The 21,133-nt window shown below is 30.4% G+C and overlaps 1 protein-coding gene across 1 annotated transcript in view; it reads left to right on the top strand.

Annotated features, from left to right (window-relative positions):
• The first annotated feature begins 9,938 nt into the window (after window positions 1-9,938).
• LOC127722163 (von Willebrand factor A domain-containing protein 7-like) overlaps window positions 9,939-21,133 on the top strand; it is a 28,586-nt gene continuing 17,391 nt past the window's right edge. The window contains exons 1-9 of the mRNA XM_052229031.1: window positions 9,939-10,182; window positions 11,895-12,011; window positions 12,895-13,068; window positions 13,763-13,835; window positions 14,572-14,663; window positions 16,046-16,237; window positions 16,456-16,674; window positions 17,833-17,952; window positions 18,523-18,693. Of these exons, the coding sequence (XP_052084991.1) occupies window positions 9,954-10,182; window positions 11,895-12,011; window positions 12,895-13,068; window positions 13,763-13,835; window positions 14,572-14,663; window positions 16,046-16,237; window positions 16,456-16,674; window positions 17,833-17,952; window positions 18,523-18,693 (1,387 nt within the window). The 5' untranslated portion in view covers window positions 9,939-9,953. The remainder of the gene's footprint in view (window positions 10,183-11,894; window positions 12,012-12,894; window positions 13,069-13,762; window positions 13,836-14,571; window positions 14,664-16,045; window positions 16,238-16,455; window positions 16,675-17,832; window positions 17,953-18,522; window positions 18,694-21,133) is intronic.

Here is a 21,133-nt window from a genome sequence, read left to right as displayed (position 1 = left end):
GAAAATTTGATTGGTTAACTTCCAGTGATGGTTATTTTCTTATATGCAATGAAATGTTATGTGAAATTTTTTCTATAGTACTGGACAGGATAAAACTTTACTCATGCCAAGTATTTCTTTATTTGAAACAAAGATAAATTCTGCACAATTTTTTGAAAAGTGCAAATTTAACAAAGACTAATAGGGGAAAATCAATGGTGGTATTACACCTAATATGGGAAGCTGTACATGCACCTTTGACCTTGTGAGTACTCTCATGTGTTAAAATTTCTTGCTATTTAAGTGAAATATTACAAATAATGAAATATTCTGAGTGGATTTAGTCTCCAAAATACATTTTATGAGAAAATTTCCTTGAAATAGGACTTTACCATGAATATTAGTTGACAGAACAAGCCATACTTAGAGTCTTGGGGAGCTTTTTCTCCTTATTTCTTATATTCTGCTATACTAGAAAATTTTTCCTAAGAAATACTTTAATAAATATATAGTTTTAAGTAAATGAAATTATTTTTAAAGCAGTAACAACAAATTATTCACCAAAAGAGAAGTTTTTTATGTCCCTCTCTGGAACGCGGCGTAAATTTAAGTTTTACGCAAGGACTTATTGAAACCTCCTTGGAGACAGTAAACTTTTATACGGATAGTTCAAGCAGCTTGAATACTTCAATTAATCATTTATAATAACATTTCTATCATAAATGAGTGAAAGTTACCCCAAATTTTTATTTATTGGCCTAAAAAGTAGAAATTTTGAGGAAATGAGAGGTATAAATGGACCAAAAGAGACTTTATAAGGAAGAATAAGAGGTCCATTAGTAGTATTTATCATCCTAAAGTCATCTTTTGTATCATATTCAACTGTTTGTAGGCAGATGAGATAAATATTTGATCATTTATTGGTCCACACTATATTCTATCATGATGCGGCTTGGTTTGAATTTTTCGAAGAAATTTTGCTCGAATCGCTGTAGATGTCGTCTTACATTATACTAGATTTTTCTCAAACTATTGAACTGATTATGACAAAACTTGACAGAAATGCTTGAAATAACCAGTATCACAAAGGAAAAAAGTCACATTCAGTTTATTCAACAAAAAAGTCTTCTTTATGGGAAGCTGTACATGCACCTTTGACCTTGTGAGTACTCTCATGTGTTAAAATTTCTTGCTATTTAAGTGAAATATTACAAATAATGAAATATTCTGAGTGGATTTAGTCTCCAAAATACATTTTATGAGAAAATTTCCTTGAAATAGGACTTTACCATGAATATTAGTTGACAGAACAAGCCATACTTAGAGTCTTGGGGAGCTTTTTCTCCTTATTTCTTATATTCTGCTATACTAGAAAATTTTTCCTAAGAAATACTTTAATAAATATATAGTTTTAAGTAAATGAAATTATTTTTAAAGCAGTAACAACAAATTATTCACAAAAAGAGAAGTTTTTTATGTCCCTCTCTGGAACGCGGCGTAAATTTAAGTTTTACGCAAGGACTTATTGAAACCTCCTTGGAGACAGTAAACTTTTATACGGATAGTTCAAGCAGCTTGAATACTTCAATTAATCATTTATAATAACATTTCTATCATAAATGAGTGAAAGTTACCCCAAAATTTTTATTTATTGGCCTAAAAAGTAGAAATTTTGAGGAAATGAGAGGTATAAATGGACCAAAAGAGACTTTATAAGGAAGAATAAGAGGTCCATTAGTAGTATTTATCATCCTAAAGTCATCTTTTGTATCATATTCAACTGTTTGTAGGCAGATGAGATAAATATTTGATCATTTATTGGTCCACACTATATTCTATCATGATGCGGCTTGGTTTGAATTTTTCGAAGAAATTTTGCTCGAATCGCTGTAGATGTCGTCTTACATTATACTAGATTTTTCTCAAACTATTGAACTGATTATGACAAAACTTAACAGAAATGCTTGAAATAACCAGTATCACAAAGGAAAAAAGTCACATTCAGTTTATTCAACAAAAAAGTCTTCTTTAGGTGTAATACCACCAAATCATAGTACGTCACATCCGGTTGCATACGAAAATAGGTCGAAAAAAAATATTCCCTTGAATTTGACAGTTGTAGGTAATTGATCCTACATTTCATTGCAGTAAAACATTTCTGAGTCATAAACATATATCTTGGCTATTTCAAAGCACCATTATTTCTTTATTTGGGGTTTCTATAGAATATTTTGGAAACTTGAGGTTACATGGTTACTAAAGCTTGTACACAGGTTAAAAAAGGGGGAAAATTTGATTGGTTAACTTCCAGTGATGGTTATTTTCTTATATGCAATGAAATGTTATGTGAAATTTTTTCTATAGTACTGGACAGGATAAAACTTTACTCATGCCAAGTATTTCTTTATTTGAAACAAAGATAAATTCTGCACAATTTTTTGAAAAGTGCAAATTTAACAAAGACTAATAGGGGAAAATCAATGGTGGTATTACACCTAATATGGGAAGCTGTACATGCACCTTTGACCTTGTGAGTACTCTCATGTGTTAAAATTTCTTGCTATTTAAGTGAAATATTACAAATAATGAAATATTCTGAGTGGATTTAGTCTCCAAAATACATTTTATGAGAAAATTTCCTTGAAATAGGACTTTACCATGAATATTAGTTGACAGAACAAGCCATACTTAGAGTCTTGGGGAGCTTTTTCTCCTTATTTCTTATATTCTGCTATACTAGAAAATTTTTCCTAAGAAATACTTTAATAAATATATAGTTTTAAGTAAATGAAATTATTTTTAAAGCAGTAACAACAAATTATTCACCAAAAGAGAAGTTTTTTATGTCCCTCTCTGGAACGCGGCGTAAATTTAAGTTTTACGCAAGGACTTATTGAAACCTCCTTGGAGACAGTAAACTTTTATACGGATAGTTCAAGCAGCTTGAATACTTCAATTAATCATTTATAATAACATTTCTATCATAAATGAGTGAAAGTTACCCCAAAATTTTTATTTATTGGCCTAAAAAGTAGAAATTTTGAGGAAATGAGAGGTATAAATGGACCAAAAGAGACTTTATAAGGAAGAATAAGAGGTCCATTAGTAGTATTTATCATCCTAAAGTCATCTTTTGTATCATATTCAACTGTTTGTAGGCAGATGAGATAAATATTTGATCATTTATTGGTCCACACTATATTCTATCATGATGCGGCTTGGTTTGAATTTTTCGAAGAAATTTTGCTCGAATCGCTGTAGATGTCGTCTTACATTATACTAGATTTTTCTCAAACTATTGAACTGATTATGACAAAACTTGACAGAAATGCTTGAAATAACCAGTATTACAAAGGAAAAAAGTCACATTCAGTTTATTCAACAAAAAAGTCTTCTTTATGGGAAGCTGTACATGCACCTTTGACCTTGTGAGTACTCTCATGTGTTAAAATTTCTTGCTATTTAAGTGAAATATTACAAATAATGAAATATTCTGAGTGGATTTAGTCTCCAAAATACATTTTATGAGAAAATTTCCTTGAAATAGGACTTTACCATGAATATTAGTTGACAGAACAAGCCATACTTAGAGTCTTGGGGAGCTTTTTCTCCTTATTTCTTATATTCTGCTATACTAGAAAATTTTTCCTAAGAAATACTTTAATAAATATATAGTTTTAAGTAAATGAAATTATTTTTAAAGCAGTAACAACAAATTATTCACCAAAAGAGAAGTTTTTTATGTCCCTCTCTGGAACGCGGCGTAAATTTAAGTTTTACGCAAGGACTTATTGAAACCTCCTTGGATACAGTAAACTTTTATACGGATAGTTCAAGCAGCTTGAATACTTCAATTAATCATTTATAATAACATTTCTATCATAAATGAGTGAAAGTTACCCCAAAATTTTTATTTATTGGCCTAAAAAGTAGAAATTTTGAGGAAATGAGAGGTATAAATGGACCAAAAGAGACTTTATAAGGAAGAATAAGAGGTCCATTAGTAGTATTTATCATCCTAAAGTCATCTTTTGTATCATATTCAACTGTTTGTAGGCAGATGAGATAAATATTTGATCATTTATTGGTCCACACTATATTCTATCATGATGCGGCTTGGTTTGAATTTTTCGAAGAAATTTTGCTCGAATCGCTGTAGATGTCGTCTTACATTATACTAGATTTTTCTCAAACTATTGAACTGATTATGACAAAACTTGACAGAAATGCTTGAAATAACCAGTATTACAAAGGAAAAAAGTCACATTCAGTTTATTCAACAAAAAAGTCTTCTTTAGGTGTAATACCACCAAATCATAGTACGTCACATCCGGTTGCATACGAAAATAGGTCGAAAAAAAATATTCCCTTGAATTTGACAGTTGTAGGTAATTGATCCTACATTTCATTGCAGTAAAACATTTCTGAGTCATAAACATATATCTTGGGTATTTCAAAGCACCATTATTTCTTTATTTGGGGTTTCTATAGAATATTTTGGAAACTTGAGGTTACATGGTTACTAAAGCTTGTACACAGGTTAAAAAAGGGGGAAAATTTGATTGGTTAACTTCCAGTGATGGTTATTTTCTTATATGCAATGAAATGTTATGTGAAATTTTTTCTATAGTACTGGACAGGATAAAACTTTACTCATGCCAAGTATTTCTTTATTTGAAACAAAGATAAATTCTGCACAATTTTTTGAAAAGTGCAAATTTAACAAAGACTAATAGGGGAAAATCAATGGTGGTATTACACCTAATATGGGAAGCTGTACATGCACCTTTGACCTTGTGAGTACTCTCATGTGTTAAAATTTCTTGCTATTTAAGTGAAATATTACAAATAATGAAATATTCTGAGTGGATTTAGTCTCCAAAATACATTTTATAAGAAAATTTCCTTGAAATAGGACTTTACCATGAATATTAGTTGACAGAACAAGCCATACTTAGAGTCTTGGGGAGCTTTTTCTCCTTATTTCTTATATTCTGCTATACTAGAAAATTTTTCCTAAGAAATACTTTAATAAATATATAGTTTTAAGTAAATGAAATTATTTTTAAAGCAGTAACAACAAATTATTCACCAAAAGAGAAGTTTTTTATGTCCCTCTCTGGAACGCGGCGTAAATTTAAGTTTTACGCAAGGACTTATTGAAACCTCCTTGGAGACAGTAAACTTTTATACGGATAGTTCAAGCAGCTTGAATACTTCAATTAATCATTTATAATAACATTTCTATCATAAATGAGTGAAAGTTACCCCAAAATTTTTATTTATTGGCCTAAAAAGTAGAAATTTTGAGGAAATGAGAGGTATAAATGGACCAAAAGAGACTTTATAAGGAAGAATAAGAGGTCCATTAGTAGTATTTATCATCCTAAAGTCATCTTTTGTATCATATTCAACTGTTTGTAGGCAGATGAGATAAATATTTGATCATTTATTGGTCCACACTATATTCTATCATGATGCGGCTTGGTTTGAATTTTTCGAAGAAATTTTGCTCGAATCGCTGTAGATGTCGTCTTACATTATACTAGATTTTTCTCAAACTATTGAACTGATTATGACAAAACTTGACAGAAATGCTTGAAATAACCAGTATTACAAAGGAAAAAAGTCACATTCAGTTTATTCAACAAAAAAGTCTTCTTTAGGTGTAATACCACCAAATCATAGTACGTCACATCCGGTTGCATACGAAAATAGGTCGAAAAAAAATATTCCCTTGAATTTGACAGTTGTAGGTAATTGATCCTACATTTCATTGCAGTAAAACATTTCTGAGTCATAAACATATATCTTGGCTATTTCAAAGCACCATTATTTCTTTATTTGGGGTTTCTATAGAATATTTTGGAAACTTGAGGTTACATGGTTACTAAAGCTTGTACACAGGTTAAAAAAGGGGGAAAATTTGATTGGTTAACTTCCAGTGATGGTTATTTTCTTATATGCAATGAAATGTTATGTGAAATTTTTTCTATAGTACTGGACAGGATAAAACTTTACTCATGCCAAGTATTTCTTTATTTGAAACAAAGATAAATTCTGCACAATTTTTTGAAAAGTGCAAATTTAACAAAGACTAATAGGGGAAAATCAATGGTGGTATTACACCTAATATGAGCATTCTTTATTTTATGATATAAAATTGTAGCGAGCCAATGGCAAAATTTGAACAATCATAGAAAAAGTAAAAATCCAACGTTTACAGTACACATAATCTTAAATTATTTCTTATTGATATAGTGAAGTAGAACTTTTATACGTAACCTTGTTTTTGTTGATTCTATACATTCAATACCTATAGTTTTAGTTTTACATTTTTGAGTTCATACTATACTGCGAGACTACTGTTATATATGGCATTGAAAACTGGTTGTTATCTAAAATCAGAAAGGTCATGAGTCAGTCGAAGAAAACTTCCGTTTTAAATTATGTTATGTAGACGACAGTTACAATAATCAAAGAAAAATACTCATATATTTAATCGAAACGTTGATAGTCTTGCCAAAGGTTCTAAACTATTAGATGGAGACTATTTTATCATTTAACAATGATAAATATATTACTGTTGTATCCCTTTAGTTTCTTGTTAAATGTATTAAACTATATTGAATTTCCCTAACAGTTGAATTGTTCTTATCAAAAGTATTGCACTTTTTGATTGATATGATACATAGGTTGTTTAAGTATGATGATAAGCATACCTTTTTGAAAATTCATCCAAACGTTGTAATTTTTTTGTCAAATCAATAACTGTTGAAGCAGTAGAGCATTAAAATCACAATTATATAATATGCTTTCAAATATTTAAAAAAGTTGCGGCTTTTCTATTAATACAGAACTCCCAATAAGTTCTAAGTATTTTAAATACCTTTTTGAAATATAACATATTTCGTAAATAAAATTACCTTCTTGGAAATCCCTACCCAAACTATGACGGATAATTTAGGTACATACATGACTTTTTCCATAAATAATATAATAAAATGCAACATAAGCCTTGACATAATTCTATCAAACAAGTAAACCATTGATAACTAGGAATTTCTGTACAAATATAAATAAGTCCGTGAATATTTTTTGCGCATAAACAGAATTGTAACCGAGGTGAAACAACGGTTAGATGGTAAGTATGGTTAGATGTTTTTTTATGTTGTAGGATTGATGAATTATTGGGGAATAAACCATAATCTCCTTTAATCATATTAATCATATGTGGTGATGATCAATTATTACAAATATTATTTTCTAACTTTGATTTTCTTGACAGATCTCGGAAAAACTTGTAAGTAAACTGTTTGTCAGAATATCTTAATATGTATACGAATACAACAGCAACGAGTGGAAAAAAAATGACAACGCCATGGCAACAAATGACAAAGAGACTAACATAAAAACACTAAAAACTGAGCAATACGAAAACGAAACCGTTCATGATCTCAGATGACTAATTGTTATACTTACAATGATTTCTGAGATGTAAAATTTTCTAAGGGATCTAAATTAAATCTTGATTGTGTTAATTTAGGAGATTTGCTGTTATGGCAGATATTGGATAATCTCATGTTAATTACATTTTTACATTGAAAAATAATTTCTTCACATAATTTGAAAAATTAGAAGTTGTTTCGCAAAGCCTGTAGATTCATACACAATTCATATATTAATTCAAATTGTTTTTAAAAATATTATATTTTAACGCGAGATAAGTTAGATCCATGTAGAATATTTCACCATATGAATATTTTAAAGTATATTTCTATTTACTAGTACACTCTATATATTGGAGAAACTGCACTTCTGTCATATATTGACATATTAATTATTGCATCTCTCTAATCGGAATCGTCCAAACATCCATCGTCTGATGCTTGAAACGTTCAACAACAATGTATTCTAAACTAGGGATGAATTTCTATAGACTTTTTGTTACTCATATTATACACCTGTTTTATTATTTTTAATTTAAATAGCACAACATAGCAAAAACTGAAAAAATCAGTTGCAAATGGCTTAATTCACTAAATAAGTATTATAAAACACGAAACAATAGACAAGAAGCACCCTTTAAAGGAGTATTCAGTATTACTTTGAGTAAATTTCACGAAAGTCCGTCGAAACTAGATGCAGCTTCTAAGTTAAAATTGATACTCATTTCGGAATTTTAAGAGTAAAAAGGAAACTTAAAGTCACCCCTAGTACACATAAAAGGTTTAATGCTTATCATCTTTTAATATTATAAAGAATATTTGGGGTTGTTCAAAGTAAGCCTTGGACAATTTTTAGAAACAGGTCGAATGTAGATTTGATTGTAAATCATTTTTTTCACGTTTTTGATCTTTAGATATGAAGGATTATTTTCACAGAATCCACTATGTTTTATTTTATTCATCTGATAAGTATAATACCAGTTTGAATTACAAATTGTATCCCGTAAGGACATGGGGCTATGATTTTAATTTTAAATCAGAAATTCAATAGTAAATCTTCTATGTCATCATATGGCACACTTGTTTATTGTGTAAAACAACTTAATCACAATTAAAACGACAACATCTCCTGTTCAATATCTTCACTTTAATTTATGTTTAACAACAGATACAAGATAACAGTTTAAATATATATACTTATTTGAGAGTCCTCTACACGCTGTTAGCTTCTTGTGAAAGGTATAAAAACTGTTAGAATCAGACGATATATATATAGATTTTAACTGATATGGAAAAGTAGTTTGCAATTCCCCAATCGGTATGAGTTTCTTGTCGAAGGTGACAAACTGTTAGATAGAGACAAGATATAGATTTTGACTAAGATACAAATACTTATGTGGAATTCAAGTTTTAAGTTTGTTGTCATGAGAATGTATTATTGAGACATGCGATATAAACAAATACTTGTGATTACAATATCAAATGTATATGTACTAATTAACAGGTGCATCGAGTAAATGTTGTACCTTTACCCAGTCAGGATATGTTGACCATGTATTGAGTGCTGGTTTTGTCCTTTGTTTTCAGGGGACAAGGGTGTTGGTGGTTGATATGATCTATATTGTAATGTCCATTATGTTTGGTGAATCATGTTATCCTTTTGATGATTTATTTAGTGGTACAGGTTGACAGAATTGTTTTATTTGCGAATCACTTCTCATGTATGAAGTAATTTCCAATATTTTAAAGAAAATTGGCTGTTTTTATTATAACTAAAATTAGAAACTAGTTTCATCCACATTATTTTGTTTCAAGTTGTGCCACATAAATGCTGTATATCTATAAAATTTAATTACTGTCTTGTGATTTTTCGAATAATTATTTATCCTCCGATTTCCCTTTATATTCAAGATAAATTGAGATTGATGTATAGGACTTGTAAAATGTAAGATGAATATTGAAATATTAACATATTTATTTTGTGTCCATTTACTGACATTTATAAGAAAATGTTTTTCCTTCATACACTACTTTATAAAACCCGCTAAGAAGTAATGTCTTAAACGCGTCGGTCCTTTTTTTTTTTTTTAAATCTTTCGGCAATTAATGTCCCTTCAGTAATGGTGTGGGGAATATTTTTTTTATAAAAATCAAAAAACTTGGTTAAACGTTGAAAGAGCTGACGAACCAAGAGAGACCAAAGGTAAAGCCAAAATCTGGACAAGGAAACAGAGTTATGCATGAATGAGATACATTCTTTTATTTTAAATGATTTCAAAATTTTATAATGAAAAATTGAAATAAAACAATATCCGTTTATTCATACTGGTAACGAAGTACTGGCTACTGGGCAATGATGTTCTCGGAGACTGACAGTCCATCAGCAGAGGTATTCAAAAAGTGTATATAATCGTAATTTGAAGAATAAAAACAAAAATATAAATACGTAGATATACTTGATGTTCATTTTATATTAATCTGTTATAAAGCGTTGATCTTTAATTGTAGAAAAAAAACAACAAAACAATGACATTATTTAAGGTAATCATCTGGATATTAATTCTGAAATACCATCCTTCGAAAGGATTTCCGCCGGATGCCTTGACTGGGAGTGCATATTACACTAAACATCATGCAGACATAACAGATTTTGCCATTAGAATTGCTGTCGGTAGATTTATAACGGAAAACAACCTGACAGTGATAGATGATGACACTGATGTGATCAACATAGTCAGCAATTTTTTCGGGGATGGTAAGTATAAATTCCATTTCCGATTCAAGGATTTTCTGTTTATCAAATTTTCTGTTTTCAACAATAGACACTTGTCAAAATATTATCTAAGAAAATAGGAGCGTTATCCGTAGATTGCTGGATGGCATAATTACCTTCAAAGCAACAAAATATATTTTTTTGACATCTTAATGATTTTAATATTAGGTTTTAACATTTGCAATACATCTCCTGTTATATGTTTTTTTATACGAACAAATTGATTTTAATACTTGTGGTTACCCTCACATAATTCAAATTCCAAACAAGAAATAATATATCAATGAAGGTCATTATATGGTTAACCGGTTTTTGCACTTGAACAAACAGTGTGGTAATTCGAGGTCACCCGATATATTTTGATTTTTCTATTTTGTTGAGGGTCTATAATAGTACATTATTTCGCATTACATTATAATTTATGTGGTGAAGATATGATATTGCGTGTACTAACATTTAAAACACATATTTCTATAACTTACATAAGTATAATGTGATCATATTTCAGCCATGTATAAGTTGTCATATATTCCTGACTGCCGATCATAATTTGAAATCTAACAAGGGTTTCTAAGGGTGGAACAATATTACCCAACATATTATAAGAATGTACAACAAAAGTTTGAATCAGACTGCCAACGATAGATATTTATCGGAACAATTCACCTAAATTAATGTTCTTCGGTCATTCACATATTGCCTGAAAGTATTTTTGAACGACTCTTTATTTTTTCTCGGCAATGGTACTTGCAACCGAATTCCATAACGAAAGAAATGTATCAAACATAATTATAGAAGGGATAATACACTAGCCTTTCTGCGTTTGTTTAAACATAAAAGGAATAATAAAGAAAAAAAAATAAAAAAAATAATGGACTTCCGTGTTACTGGTATTTGAAACAGCTAAAGATATATATATATATATATATAATATGAAAAATTGCAATTTTTCGACATAAATAACAGTTATACGTATCCTTTTGATTAAATACTGACACTGAATTAAAGAAGATCAAACATAACTATTAATGAGACAGTATCTCAAGAACACATTTTCTCAATAAATGACTATGCCAGTTACATTCGATGGTCATATATGAACACTCGGCAAACATATGGCAAGCTTAATTCCTATCAAAATTTAGAAATTTGACTGATGTTGTTTCTGGTAGTTAAAATTAGAAACAAATCAAATGTAAATTGTATTTTCTTAACAGAAAATTTTACAGACAAGTTTACAATTAAATAGCTTTTAATATAAAAATAAGAAGATGTGGTATCATTGTCAATGAAACGTAAAGTTAACAGCTATATGTTATTGTACGGCCTTCAACAATGAGCAAAACTCATACCGCATGGCAAGAAACAAAAGGCCCCGACATGGAAAATGTAGAACATTTCAAACAAGAAAACCAAAGGCCTGATTTATGTACAAAAAAAAATCAAAAAAAAAATCAGATAACACACAGCAACAAACAACAATCACTGAATTACTGGCTCCTGATTTGGAAAAGGTACATACAGAATGTGGTGCTGTTCGTATTATATTTTATTGTTTGAACGCTGTAGAGAGTAGTTTATTTTTGTGTGCATTGTGCAACATCATTACATGTTTTTATCTTATTCAGTTGAACAGAAAAAAAGTTTGTATATTAAACTCATTTCCATAAAAAAATATTGACAAAACATTTCAGATTCAGATGGATATGAAAAGTTTGTTGAAAAGCAAAAGGAAATAGTAGAAAATGTCCAAAACCAGGAAAAGTCGAAGGAAGCTCATATACACTGCAATTCAGAACAAATTGAATTGGGTAAGACGAATTATAACGTATATACTAACCAATATATTAAAATATATAATACCTGCACGACTATATGTTTATTTTTTCAAGTATTTAGGTGTCAGATTAAAAAACACTGACTATACTTCCAATACAATGTTATGTCATATGTCGGAAAATGGCGTAATATCTCCAGGACGATGTTATGCAACACTTTTTTGTGTTTTTTCATTGAACTGTTAATCAATTTGTTGAACCTTTTTATTCAATCTATTTGATAAATTATTTAACGTTTGTAAATGTTAGTTGTATTTGCATGACTTAGTGCATTTTGGCATTGTGATATATTGATTCAAGCTGATAAAACAGAAACAAACACGAAAGACAGAAAAAAAAACAGCAATGCACAAATTTTGTTAACATTATATTTCTTTTGTTTCCTTATTTTGAACATACGTTTGATTACAAAATAAATATGGTTTAAGTTCTATGATACACGGTACAAATTCGTTTATTATTTTGTTAGAAAAACACACAAATCTTAGAAATCAGGCGTAATTCAGTACACATTACTCGCGTTTCGTTCACGTTTAAAATTAACGCACCAGTCGCGCTCTAAGCAAACAAATAGGAAGGTAAAAATCAATATAAGTTGATGATAATTTAAAACCACATCAAAATAATCAGTTGTTACAAATCTTGCTAAAGCTATCTATATAACTCTAGTGTTTTGAAAGTTTTTAACATCATATGTACATGAGATACGTTTTAATACTATGACAACACATGTATCTACTAAACCTTCGTAATTACTTTCCAATTTGGTCAACACCTGTATATTTTATCAATAGCTTTTCCAGGTTCTCCGAAATACATCACCTAACAAATGTTGAATTTACGTGTAATGTTTCAGCTCACAACCATGTTATAAAACTTAGAGGACAAATAAAGGAACTTGCACAAAGTGCAGAACCAAATATTTCACTGATTCGGGAAATGATTGGAAAGTGTATCTACACAATACAAGCTTTTTATAGCGGAACTAACTGGGTTGAAATGAATGGTGATGAAGTTTACAACGATTTTGGTAAGCTATGAAAATTAAATAGTTTATTATACAAATAAAAGAGAGGCGAAGGATACCGAAGGGACATTCAAACACAGAAGTCGAAAATAAACTGACAAAGCCAAGGCGAAAAAGAAAAAAAAAAAACCCAAACAACAGTAAACAAAACAACATAAAACCAAGACTGAGCAACACAAACCCCACCAAAAACTGGCGGTGATCTCAGAAAGGGTAAGCAGTTCCTGCTCCACATTTGGCATCCGTCGTTTTTCTCATGTAAGTACAAACCCGGTGATATGTCTAATTCGGTAGGTCACATTCGGGGGAAGATTTAGTAATGTTTAGTTCCAAATCCTGCCATTAAAATTAAAACAACATTTAATAAATATCATGCGTCCGATTGATTGCAATTATTTAATTAATAAAAATATCATAAATAACTTTGCTTATAAATTTATGTAATTCAAATATGTATTTTTCCTGTTGTATATTAATACACGATTCTGCATTCAGCTGTTTGTCTGTATACTCACATTTTTCCCTCACAAATGCAATAGACCGTTTTGATAAAATAATTGAGCAAATGGTATTAATACATCAACAATAGAATAAAATAAGTAAAAAGCATATATCAATCATGAATACAAAACATTTAAATACTCGTTATCGATGAAGTAATAACAATCTGTTCTGATATTTGTTTTCTTGGGCACAGGTGTACCAAATAAAACGTTAATGGCTATTGCTGGTGCGACGGTGGACACTTGCCAAGATTGTGACAATTCTGGGTAGGTAGTTCATATTTTGCAAGATGCTAACTTGATGAATATGTACAAGTTTCTCTGCAAAAGATATTAACACAAAGAATACGTAACATTTGTGCTGACTAAAGACATATGCTCCACACATCTACTTTTATCATAAAAAGTAAAGTATTTTCAGAGATGTGTTCCTTGTTGAATCGAGTTGAAAAATTCATTCCTATGTTTACAGTCTATATATTTTGACTAGTAATTTAATGAACTTACATTCATCTGAAACCAGTTTTTTATTATAATGTCTTGGCAATAATTGAATCAACGCATGCATATACACTATGTCCTTTAAGCCAATTTTTCACATTTATTCCGTATCCATCATGTCCATATTGGATAATCGACAAAAAATTCTTCAGTGAGTGTTGATCTGTAAACTTTAGCTTCTAATTAAATTTCTGGTTGTGTTGCAAAAGTTAACTGGATCGTGACATTAATAAACCATCAACCCAGAATCATGGAGCACGTGGAAAATAAATTTTTGCTGATTTTGTTTGATATTTCCCATGCATTTCCATTTGTTAATTCTATAAATTATTAAATGATTTTGTGCATTAAACTGTTCTTTCAGAATCAATTTACACTATTTAACTTCCAGCGCACGTTTGTTTTCAATCTTTTAATCACGATTTACCCCTCTCGACAAGAGCATTGATACAAAGAAACAACGCCTTTATTACTTACAAATACCTGTTTGATATTTTTTTAGCACAAAAGTGAATTCATGCAAGAATAATTTATTGGTAAACGATATGTTAACGAGCGGATATCAGACGGGTCAGGATGTCCAACCTCCTTATAGTATGTATACACAGCGCTCTTATGGCGTACACGTCTTTATAAAACAATCGATGGAGAACAGTGTATGGGGTTCATACCTTGTGTGTTTGTTTGAAATGTTTTAGAAATGTGTAATTGTATGCATATTCTGTAAATAAATTACATTATTGGTAATATCAATGGTGCAATTCCATATATGATTGATAAGGAAAAGGAGAATGCCGTACACTGTTTTGTCTATGATGCAATGATGATTGGTGTTTAATCTTTGATTCATTGAAGACAATATGATTAGTGTATGGTCTAAGGGGGAAAGGTGTATGGGTAAATTGGAAATAGTGTAAGTGTGTACATGTAGTTTACACGGACCAAGGACTGTAAAAGAGACACATTGAATCTATAACTAGTTCTTTAAAACTTTAAAGCAATGCACAGTATAAGAGAAATCATCATATGCCATTTGAGAGCGACTATTATACTTCTTTACATAATATTATAACTAGGATTCATAATAACTGATATCTGTTTCAACATTATATTTTTCAAACATATCTCATGTTAAAAAAAGTGCTAAAATTGTTTGACACTATATTCATGGTATCCTCTTTATCTGGTATACTGTTCTTATAGAATCATAATTAGGTGCATTTTTTTAATGGTTTTTAATTCATTTACTTATTCTTATATGTACCCCTTTTTTATTCTAACGATTGCATTGACTTTAAAAAAACGCAGTTAAATGCTGTTACATGTAACTGTGAATTTCCAAAGCCAGAAACCTTATCAATAGTTATCGTTAATACATGATGTATAATTTGTCGTACAGTTTGTTTTCCTGTCAGGAATTTATGTTTGGCAGATTCTTGGTATTCTGTTAAAATTTATAAATAGCAGGTCTAAACTCGGGCGGATTTATTGCTTTACCTTTTGCATAGACACTATATCAGTTTTTTCGTATGTGAACCTTCATATGTCTATATAAAAAAGAAGATATAGTATGATTGCAAATGAGGCAACTTTCCACAATTTCCAAAATGACTTTCGGTTTGCAGCTATAATTTGAAATTACAACTGTAAAACAATTCAAACGAGACAACTCACGGCTGATTAATGAACAAAACAATAAATAAAAAAATAAATATGACATACAGCAACAAACGACAACCACTGAATGTCAGGCGCCTGACTTGGGACAGGTCCACACAGAATGAGGTGGTTGTGTTAAAGATAAACCTTCTATGTTGGTTTTGGAATGTTGTACATCAAACATATCTTTTTAAAATTACTATATAAAACACCGACGTTTATGAAGATACAGTAAAACGTGAGCTTCCGTTTCATTATATAACAATCTAGTTGAAAGAGCCAAAATTTAAGTTTATATATATTGCATCTAATTATAGAAACTAGTGGTGATATCGGTAAAGGAAAATGTGGATTCGGAGGAAGTGATGATACAGAAAATGGTGATAGAACTGCAAAAGGCGGAATAAACAAAGATAGATTAGACCCTAAGTACTCACCTCACCACCATCTTCATTACAAAGCATTTTATGCTGCAAGAAAGGCAACAGAGCTATTTCTAAGAGATGAAGGTATGTTTTGTGAAACATTTTGTTATATATTTTTAAGAGTAATTTTTTTAAGTACCAAAAAAAAAAATAAAAATTGTTTTATGCCATATTTATATCAATAATGATTAGTAAACATATAAAAGATAAGGGACTATTCCATATGTTTCATTATGAAATAAATTAATTGTGTGTTATTCTGATTTACATATCAAATGATTAAATACATCAACTTGTTACAGATATAGGTATCATTAACGAGTTGAATGTGGACACATTTGCACAGATTTTTGGCTTGGTCAAAAGATACCAGGCGTCATTTGGCTTTGTGATAGACGACACCGGCTCTATGGGACCTATTATTGCTCAAGTTCGGAAGGCATGCATCGATTTTGTTACGAATGTTTTGGGCACACCAAATGCGCCATCCAATTACATCTTAGTTACTTATAACGACCCAGGTAGGTGACTTTTCATTTATTTTAGTATAAAAAATCAACTGTAAACGAATTAACACTTTCATGCAGAAAATTCTTTTAAAATCAAGCTAATTTCCTGGCAATTGCAATCGAAATACTATAAATGTAATTAGTAACTAATTACAATATTCAAAGTCAGAAATGACGGTTGGTGTATGCATATAGTTCCGATCTATGCAATGACGCTGTCCCAAACAGTAACGAACCACAAAAATGTTAGGACGATGTATTATTACCCGAACTAAAACCATACCGCAAACGCTCATTGTCACTTGTTTAAATTATGAGCGTTGATCAGTGTTCATGACGTCTTCTAGCATAAATCGTTGGTAGCAGTATTAAGCGAACATCGTATTGTAAAGCAAAAAGTCATCAAGTGAATATTTCGTTTTTGTCTGTAGTAAAACCTTTTACGTATTCAAACTGTGTTGAGATATCCTGTAATTGTTTGTTTTGTGAATAGTGTGGTGCTACAGAGTGACTTTGGTTGAACTACTGTTCACTCTTGACACATGCGGTTTTTGTGGCTTTAATAAGAAGATCTGTCTCATTCGTGTATTCCCATAAGGTTGATCAAAAATATTCAACAGTTCATGTACAAACATAGTTGCATATATGACAAAAAATCTCACACATACTCTATGTCTTAAATGCTAAAATATTATGTTGATTCGTGTTGTTCAATTTTAACATCTCCATGTTACAGTAGTGCTATATGAACATCTTCCTTTTTCCTTCTTTTTATTTAGGCCATGTTGAACTTGTCTTTCTTTTGAAAATGCTTAGTGGTTACCCCGGTAATATACTTTTTTTTATACTTTGATGAAAACATTTCTGTGCCTTTAATTCTTATGTTATTTTAACTTTGTGTCCATTTTAAAAGAACTATTTCATTACTTTCCATATCCCGATGGACCGATTTTACACCCACATATAGTTTTTATAGCAGTGCAGTTGCTTTATCATTTTCTTATTTTAATTTTCATTTACTGCATTTTCCTGCTCAAACTACATTTGTATGTCTCGTAATCAGTTTTCGCTACTTTCAAAACCCATTTGTATGTTAGTATCTTCAAACTAAGTCAAGTTATTATGATTCACTTTTTATACTCATGGTATGGTTATTAATGTTATTTATAGAGAGGCATAGGCTTCGACTAATGACCGAAAATGGAGTTGACATGATAAGTGCACTTGATAATGTGACAGTTAATGGAGGTGGTGACTGCCCAGAGTATGCCATGAGCGGATTACAGAAAGGTATGAGTAATTAGTTTGTTAGTTTAGTTTCTCGTTTGAATAGTTGCACTTTTTTATGTCGTGGCATTTTATAGCAGACTATACGGTGTGAGATTTTCTAAATGCTGAAGGCCTATAATTACGAACATCCACTTCATTTGAACTCTGGTAAATAGTTGTCTTATTGGCAATCATACCACATCTATATAACATGTGACATCAGGTGTTCACACATGTTTGTGTTGTTGGGACCTAGAAAAAATCACTTTACAGAATGTAATATAGTTATCATCCTTCATGAAAATCCGAGGAAAAAAAAGTAATATATACATTAGGACATTACGACCATTCGTCTCTTCAGACATCCTTTCGAAAACAATGCATTTATATCGAGGCCTTTGATTTATAGAAATATACTATAACATAATAATTTATCATTATTTGCTATAACACAAAGATCTCTTCAAGGTCAAGAATAAAATTATTGGAGTTTTGTATGTTGTTTTATATATGTCAAAATGTGGCGAGTTGAATATTCTGATTTTACGAAGACGCCCGAAGTGAAATTTAAAAATGTTTAAATTATTTTAGGTATTGAAATGAGCAAAGAAAAATCCACAATTTTCTTCTTTACTGATGCTCCAGCAAAAGACGCATTAGAGAATCAGACTGTTATAGATGCCGTTAACGAGAAAAATATTGATCTGAAACTTTTTCTGCAGGACTATATGTGTTCTCGTCGAAGAAAGAGGGAATCTGGTGGTAATACTTAATACTAATACTAAAATATTCATGCTACCACCCCTTCAAAATATAAATAAACAACCTAAATGTAGCCTCGCAATGAAATGTTTCATAAACGGTCAGAAATCCTGATTATAAAAGTATGACATAGTTAAACATGTGAAAAGAATTCATATAGTATATGCCTTTCATGATAAATTAGAGGTAACAGTAGTGTACCGATGTTCAAATCTCATCAATGTCTTATGACGATACAAATCAAGACCTAGTTAAAACTAAAACTACATTAGGGAATCAAATGAACTTCAAAGGGAACGATACCGGTTTTGTCAATAGGGTAACATCACCTGCTAGGCATGATAACCGACAAACTTATGTTGTGTCGATTTTAATCGTTCTTCCACATACCTATGTTAGGACAGTTTCTGTGTGAGCATCACACAAATGTTAATGAATGCCTTATAGTGAGAACATTCATGAGTGTAACGTTTGAATTGAGATAATGAAAACGCCACAATATGGGATAATTGTATGTAGAGGTAAGAAGTTGACAATTGGAAAGTAGACATAGATTCTAATTTGAAGTCGTCCGTATGTGCCAAAAGCATGGAAACAATCAAAATATGAAGCAGTCCTTCTAGCTAAAGTAGAATCTTTAATATCAATTTCAATGTGATGTATGAAATGCAAGAACTCACTTAGATGTGCATAATTGATTGATAGTTCATCATCAATATATTTGAAAGTGAAATTAAAGAATTTTGTAATATGCTTCATCTTTTTGTGTTCTAGAAGGTTCATTAGGAATTCTGCTTCATATGAGTACTTCAAAAAGTCTGCCGATAGGGATGCACAATAAGTACCCATTGATATACCGACCTCTGTTGTTATATAAACCCACCAAACACAAAATATATACTGTCGTTGAAAACGTAAAGCAGTGTTGTGATATCGTTTTCAATGGATTTGTTGTTGGAGTCGTTGTTGTTCTTTGCATATTAATACTTTTGATAAAATAAAACAAGGAGTTTGTTTCTACGATTCCCATTTCTGTAGAAAAAGCACTTTTAATGAGAAGGTGTAGTCGATCTTTCAATTAAACACTAAGAACAGACAAAAATCTATTAAAAGATCTAAAGTGTTGTTATCACTGGAAAATTGTAAAGTTTGTGATTGAAGATTTCGAGTAGGTTAGAATTCACATCTAATTGACCCCACTTGTTGAATATACCTTATCACAGTATTTCTGAAGACAATATTTTACTGTAGAAAGAATGATAGTCATAACTTAGAATTTATGTTAGGCGACACATCTAGACCATCTGGCTATATATCGTTAAACACAATTTGTGAAATTGAGGTATAAATTATAAAGACGGAAGATTTGCGTAGTAATTTTTATATAAGTCCAAATAGGTGATTTATGATATTCTAAATCTTCTTACCGTGAATGATGAATAGGTTTAACAGTTATCAGTAGGAATCCGTAAACTAGGTTCTTAAGTAAGTCATTTCAAATAACTTTTGTGCAAATACTGTGTGAGGTTTTGTCTGCTGGAAGAACAACATATGTGTCTTGCAAAGTGAATACATCATCAACAACCTCTGGCTTGTTGTAAGTGTTCGACATCCTTGTGCTCATGGTATATCGTAGTTATTGAATGCGCTCTTGAATACATGGCCAGCTCCAATACACAAAATTTATTAAAAAATAATTACTTAAAAAGCAAGGCCCTTTCAAAACAACAAATAAAAAAAAATATCAGAGTAAAACTGTCAATGCAAAGTATACATCCTAAAACTTATACACCAAACAAATACAATGACAAAAGTATAATGTAAAATGTTTAATTGAATTCGAATAATCATTTTTTTTGTTTCTGTCTCTATGAGAGATACACACATATCTCGGTTTCATATATACACCTTACATTCATTATATGAACCATTATATGCATCAGAGTTTAAAAACCTCAACAACATCAATACACAATATTACGAATAATATCGCAATAATAAACAAAATACCATTTATATCATTAAGGTGGTATGAGAGTATAAACAAAAAATGATATAATTTGTTAATACTTTGCCAAAATGTAGTATATATTGTGATATGTTCAAAAATATAATAAGAATGATAGGTCACCGAACATGTTTTTAAGCTACAGGTGGTGAAAAATGACACATTTTGTATGGATTATACCCAGAATAAGCATCTTAATGTGAATAGAAGGTTAACTAAATGATAGAATTTTGAAACAAAGTATGAGAAGATATCTCTTATAAAATCCTTTCAGAATAGCAAAAGAAAAAAATGGGGTCACCGTACGTTTTTTTCCTGATATAACATGAAATAGAAAAATTTTCTGAAGATTCTTTTATAAATCTAACTTTTTCTGAGTTACCTCCCCTGAATACGCAGAGTTTAAAAAAGATTGAAATCAAGCTAAAATAT

This window comes from Mytilus californianus, unplaced genomic scaffold, assembly GCF_021869535.1.
Source record: "Mytilus californianus isolate M0D057914Y unplaced genomic scaffold, xbMytCali1.0.p SCAF_12, whole genome shotgun sequence".
Lineage (NCBI taxonomy): Eukaryota > Metazoa > Mollusca > Bivalvia > Mytilida > Mytilidae > Mytilus > Mytilus californianus.
Note: the sequence above shows the minus strand (reverse complement) of the source record. Positions and strands in the feature narration are given on the sequence as shown.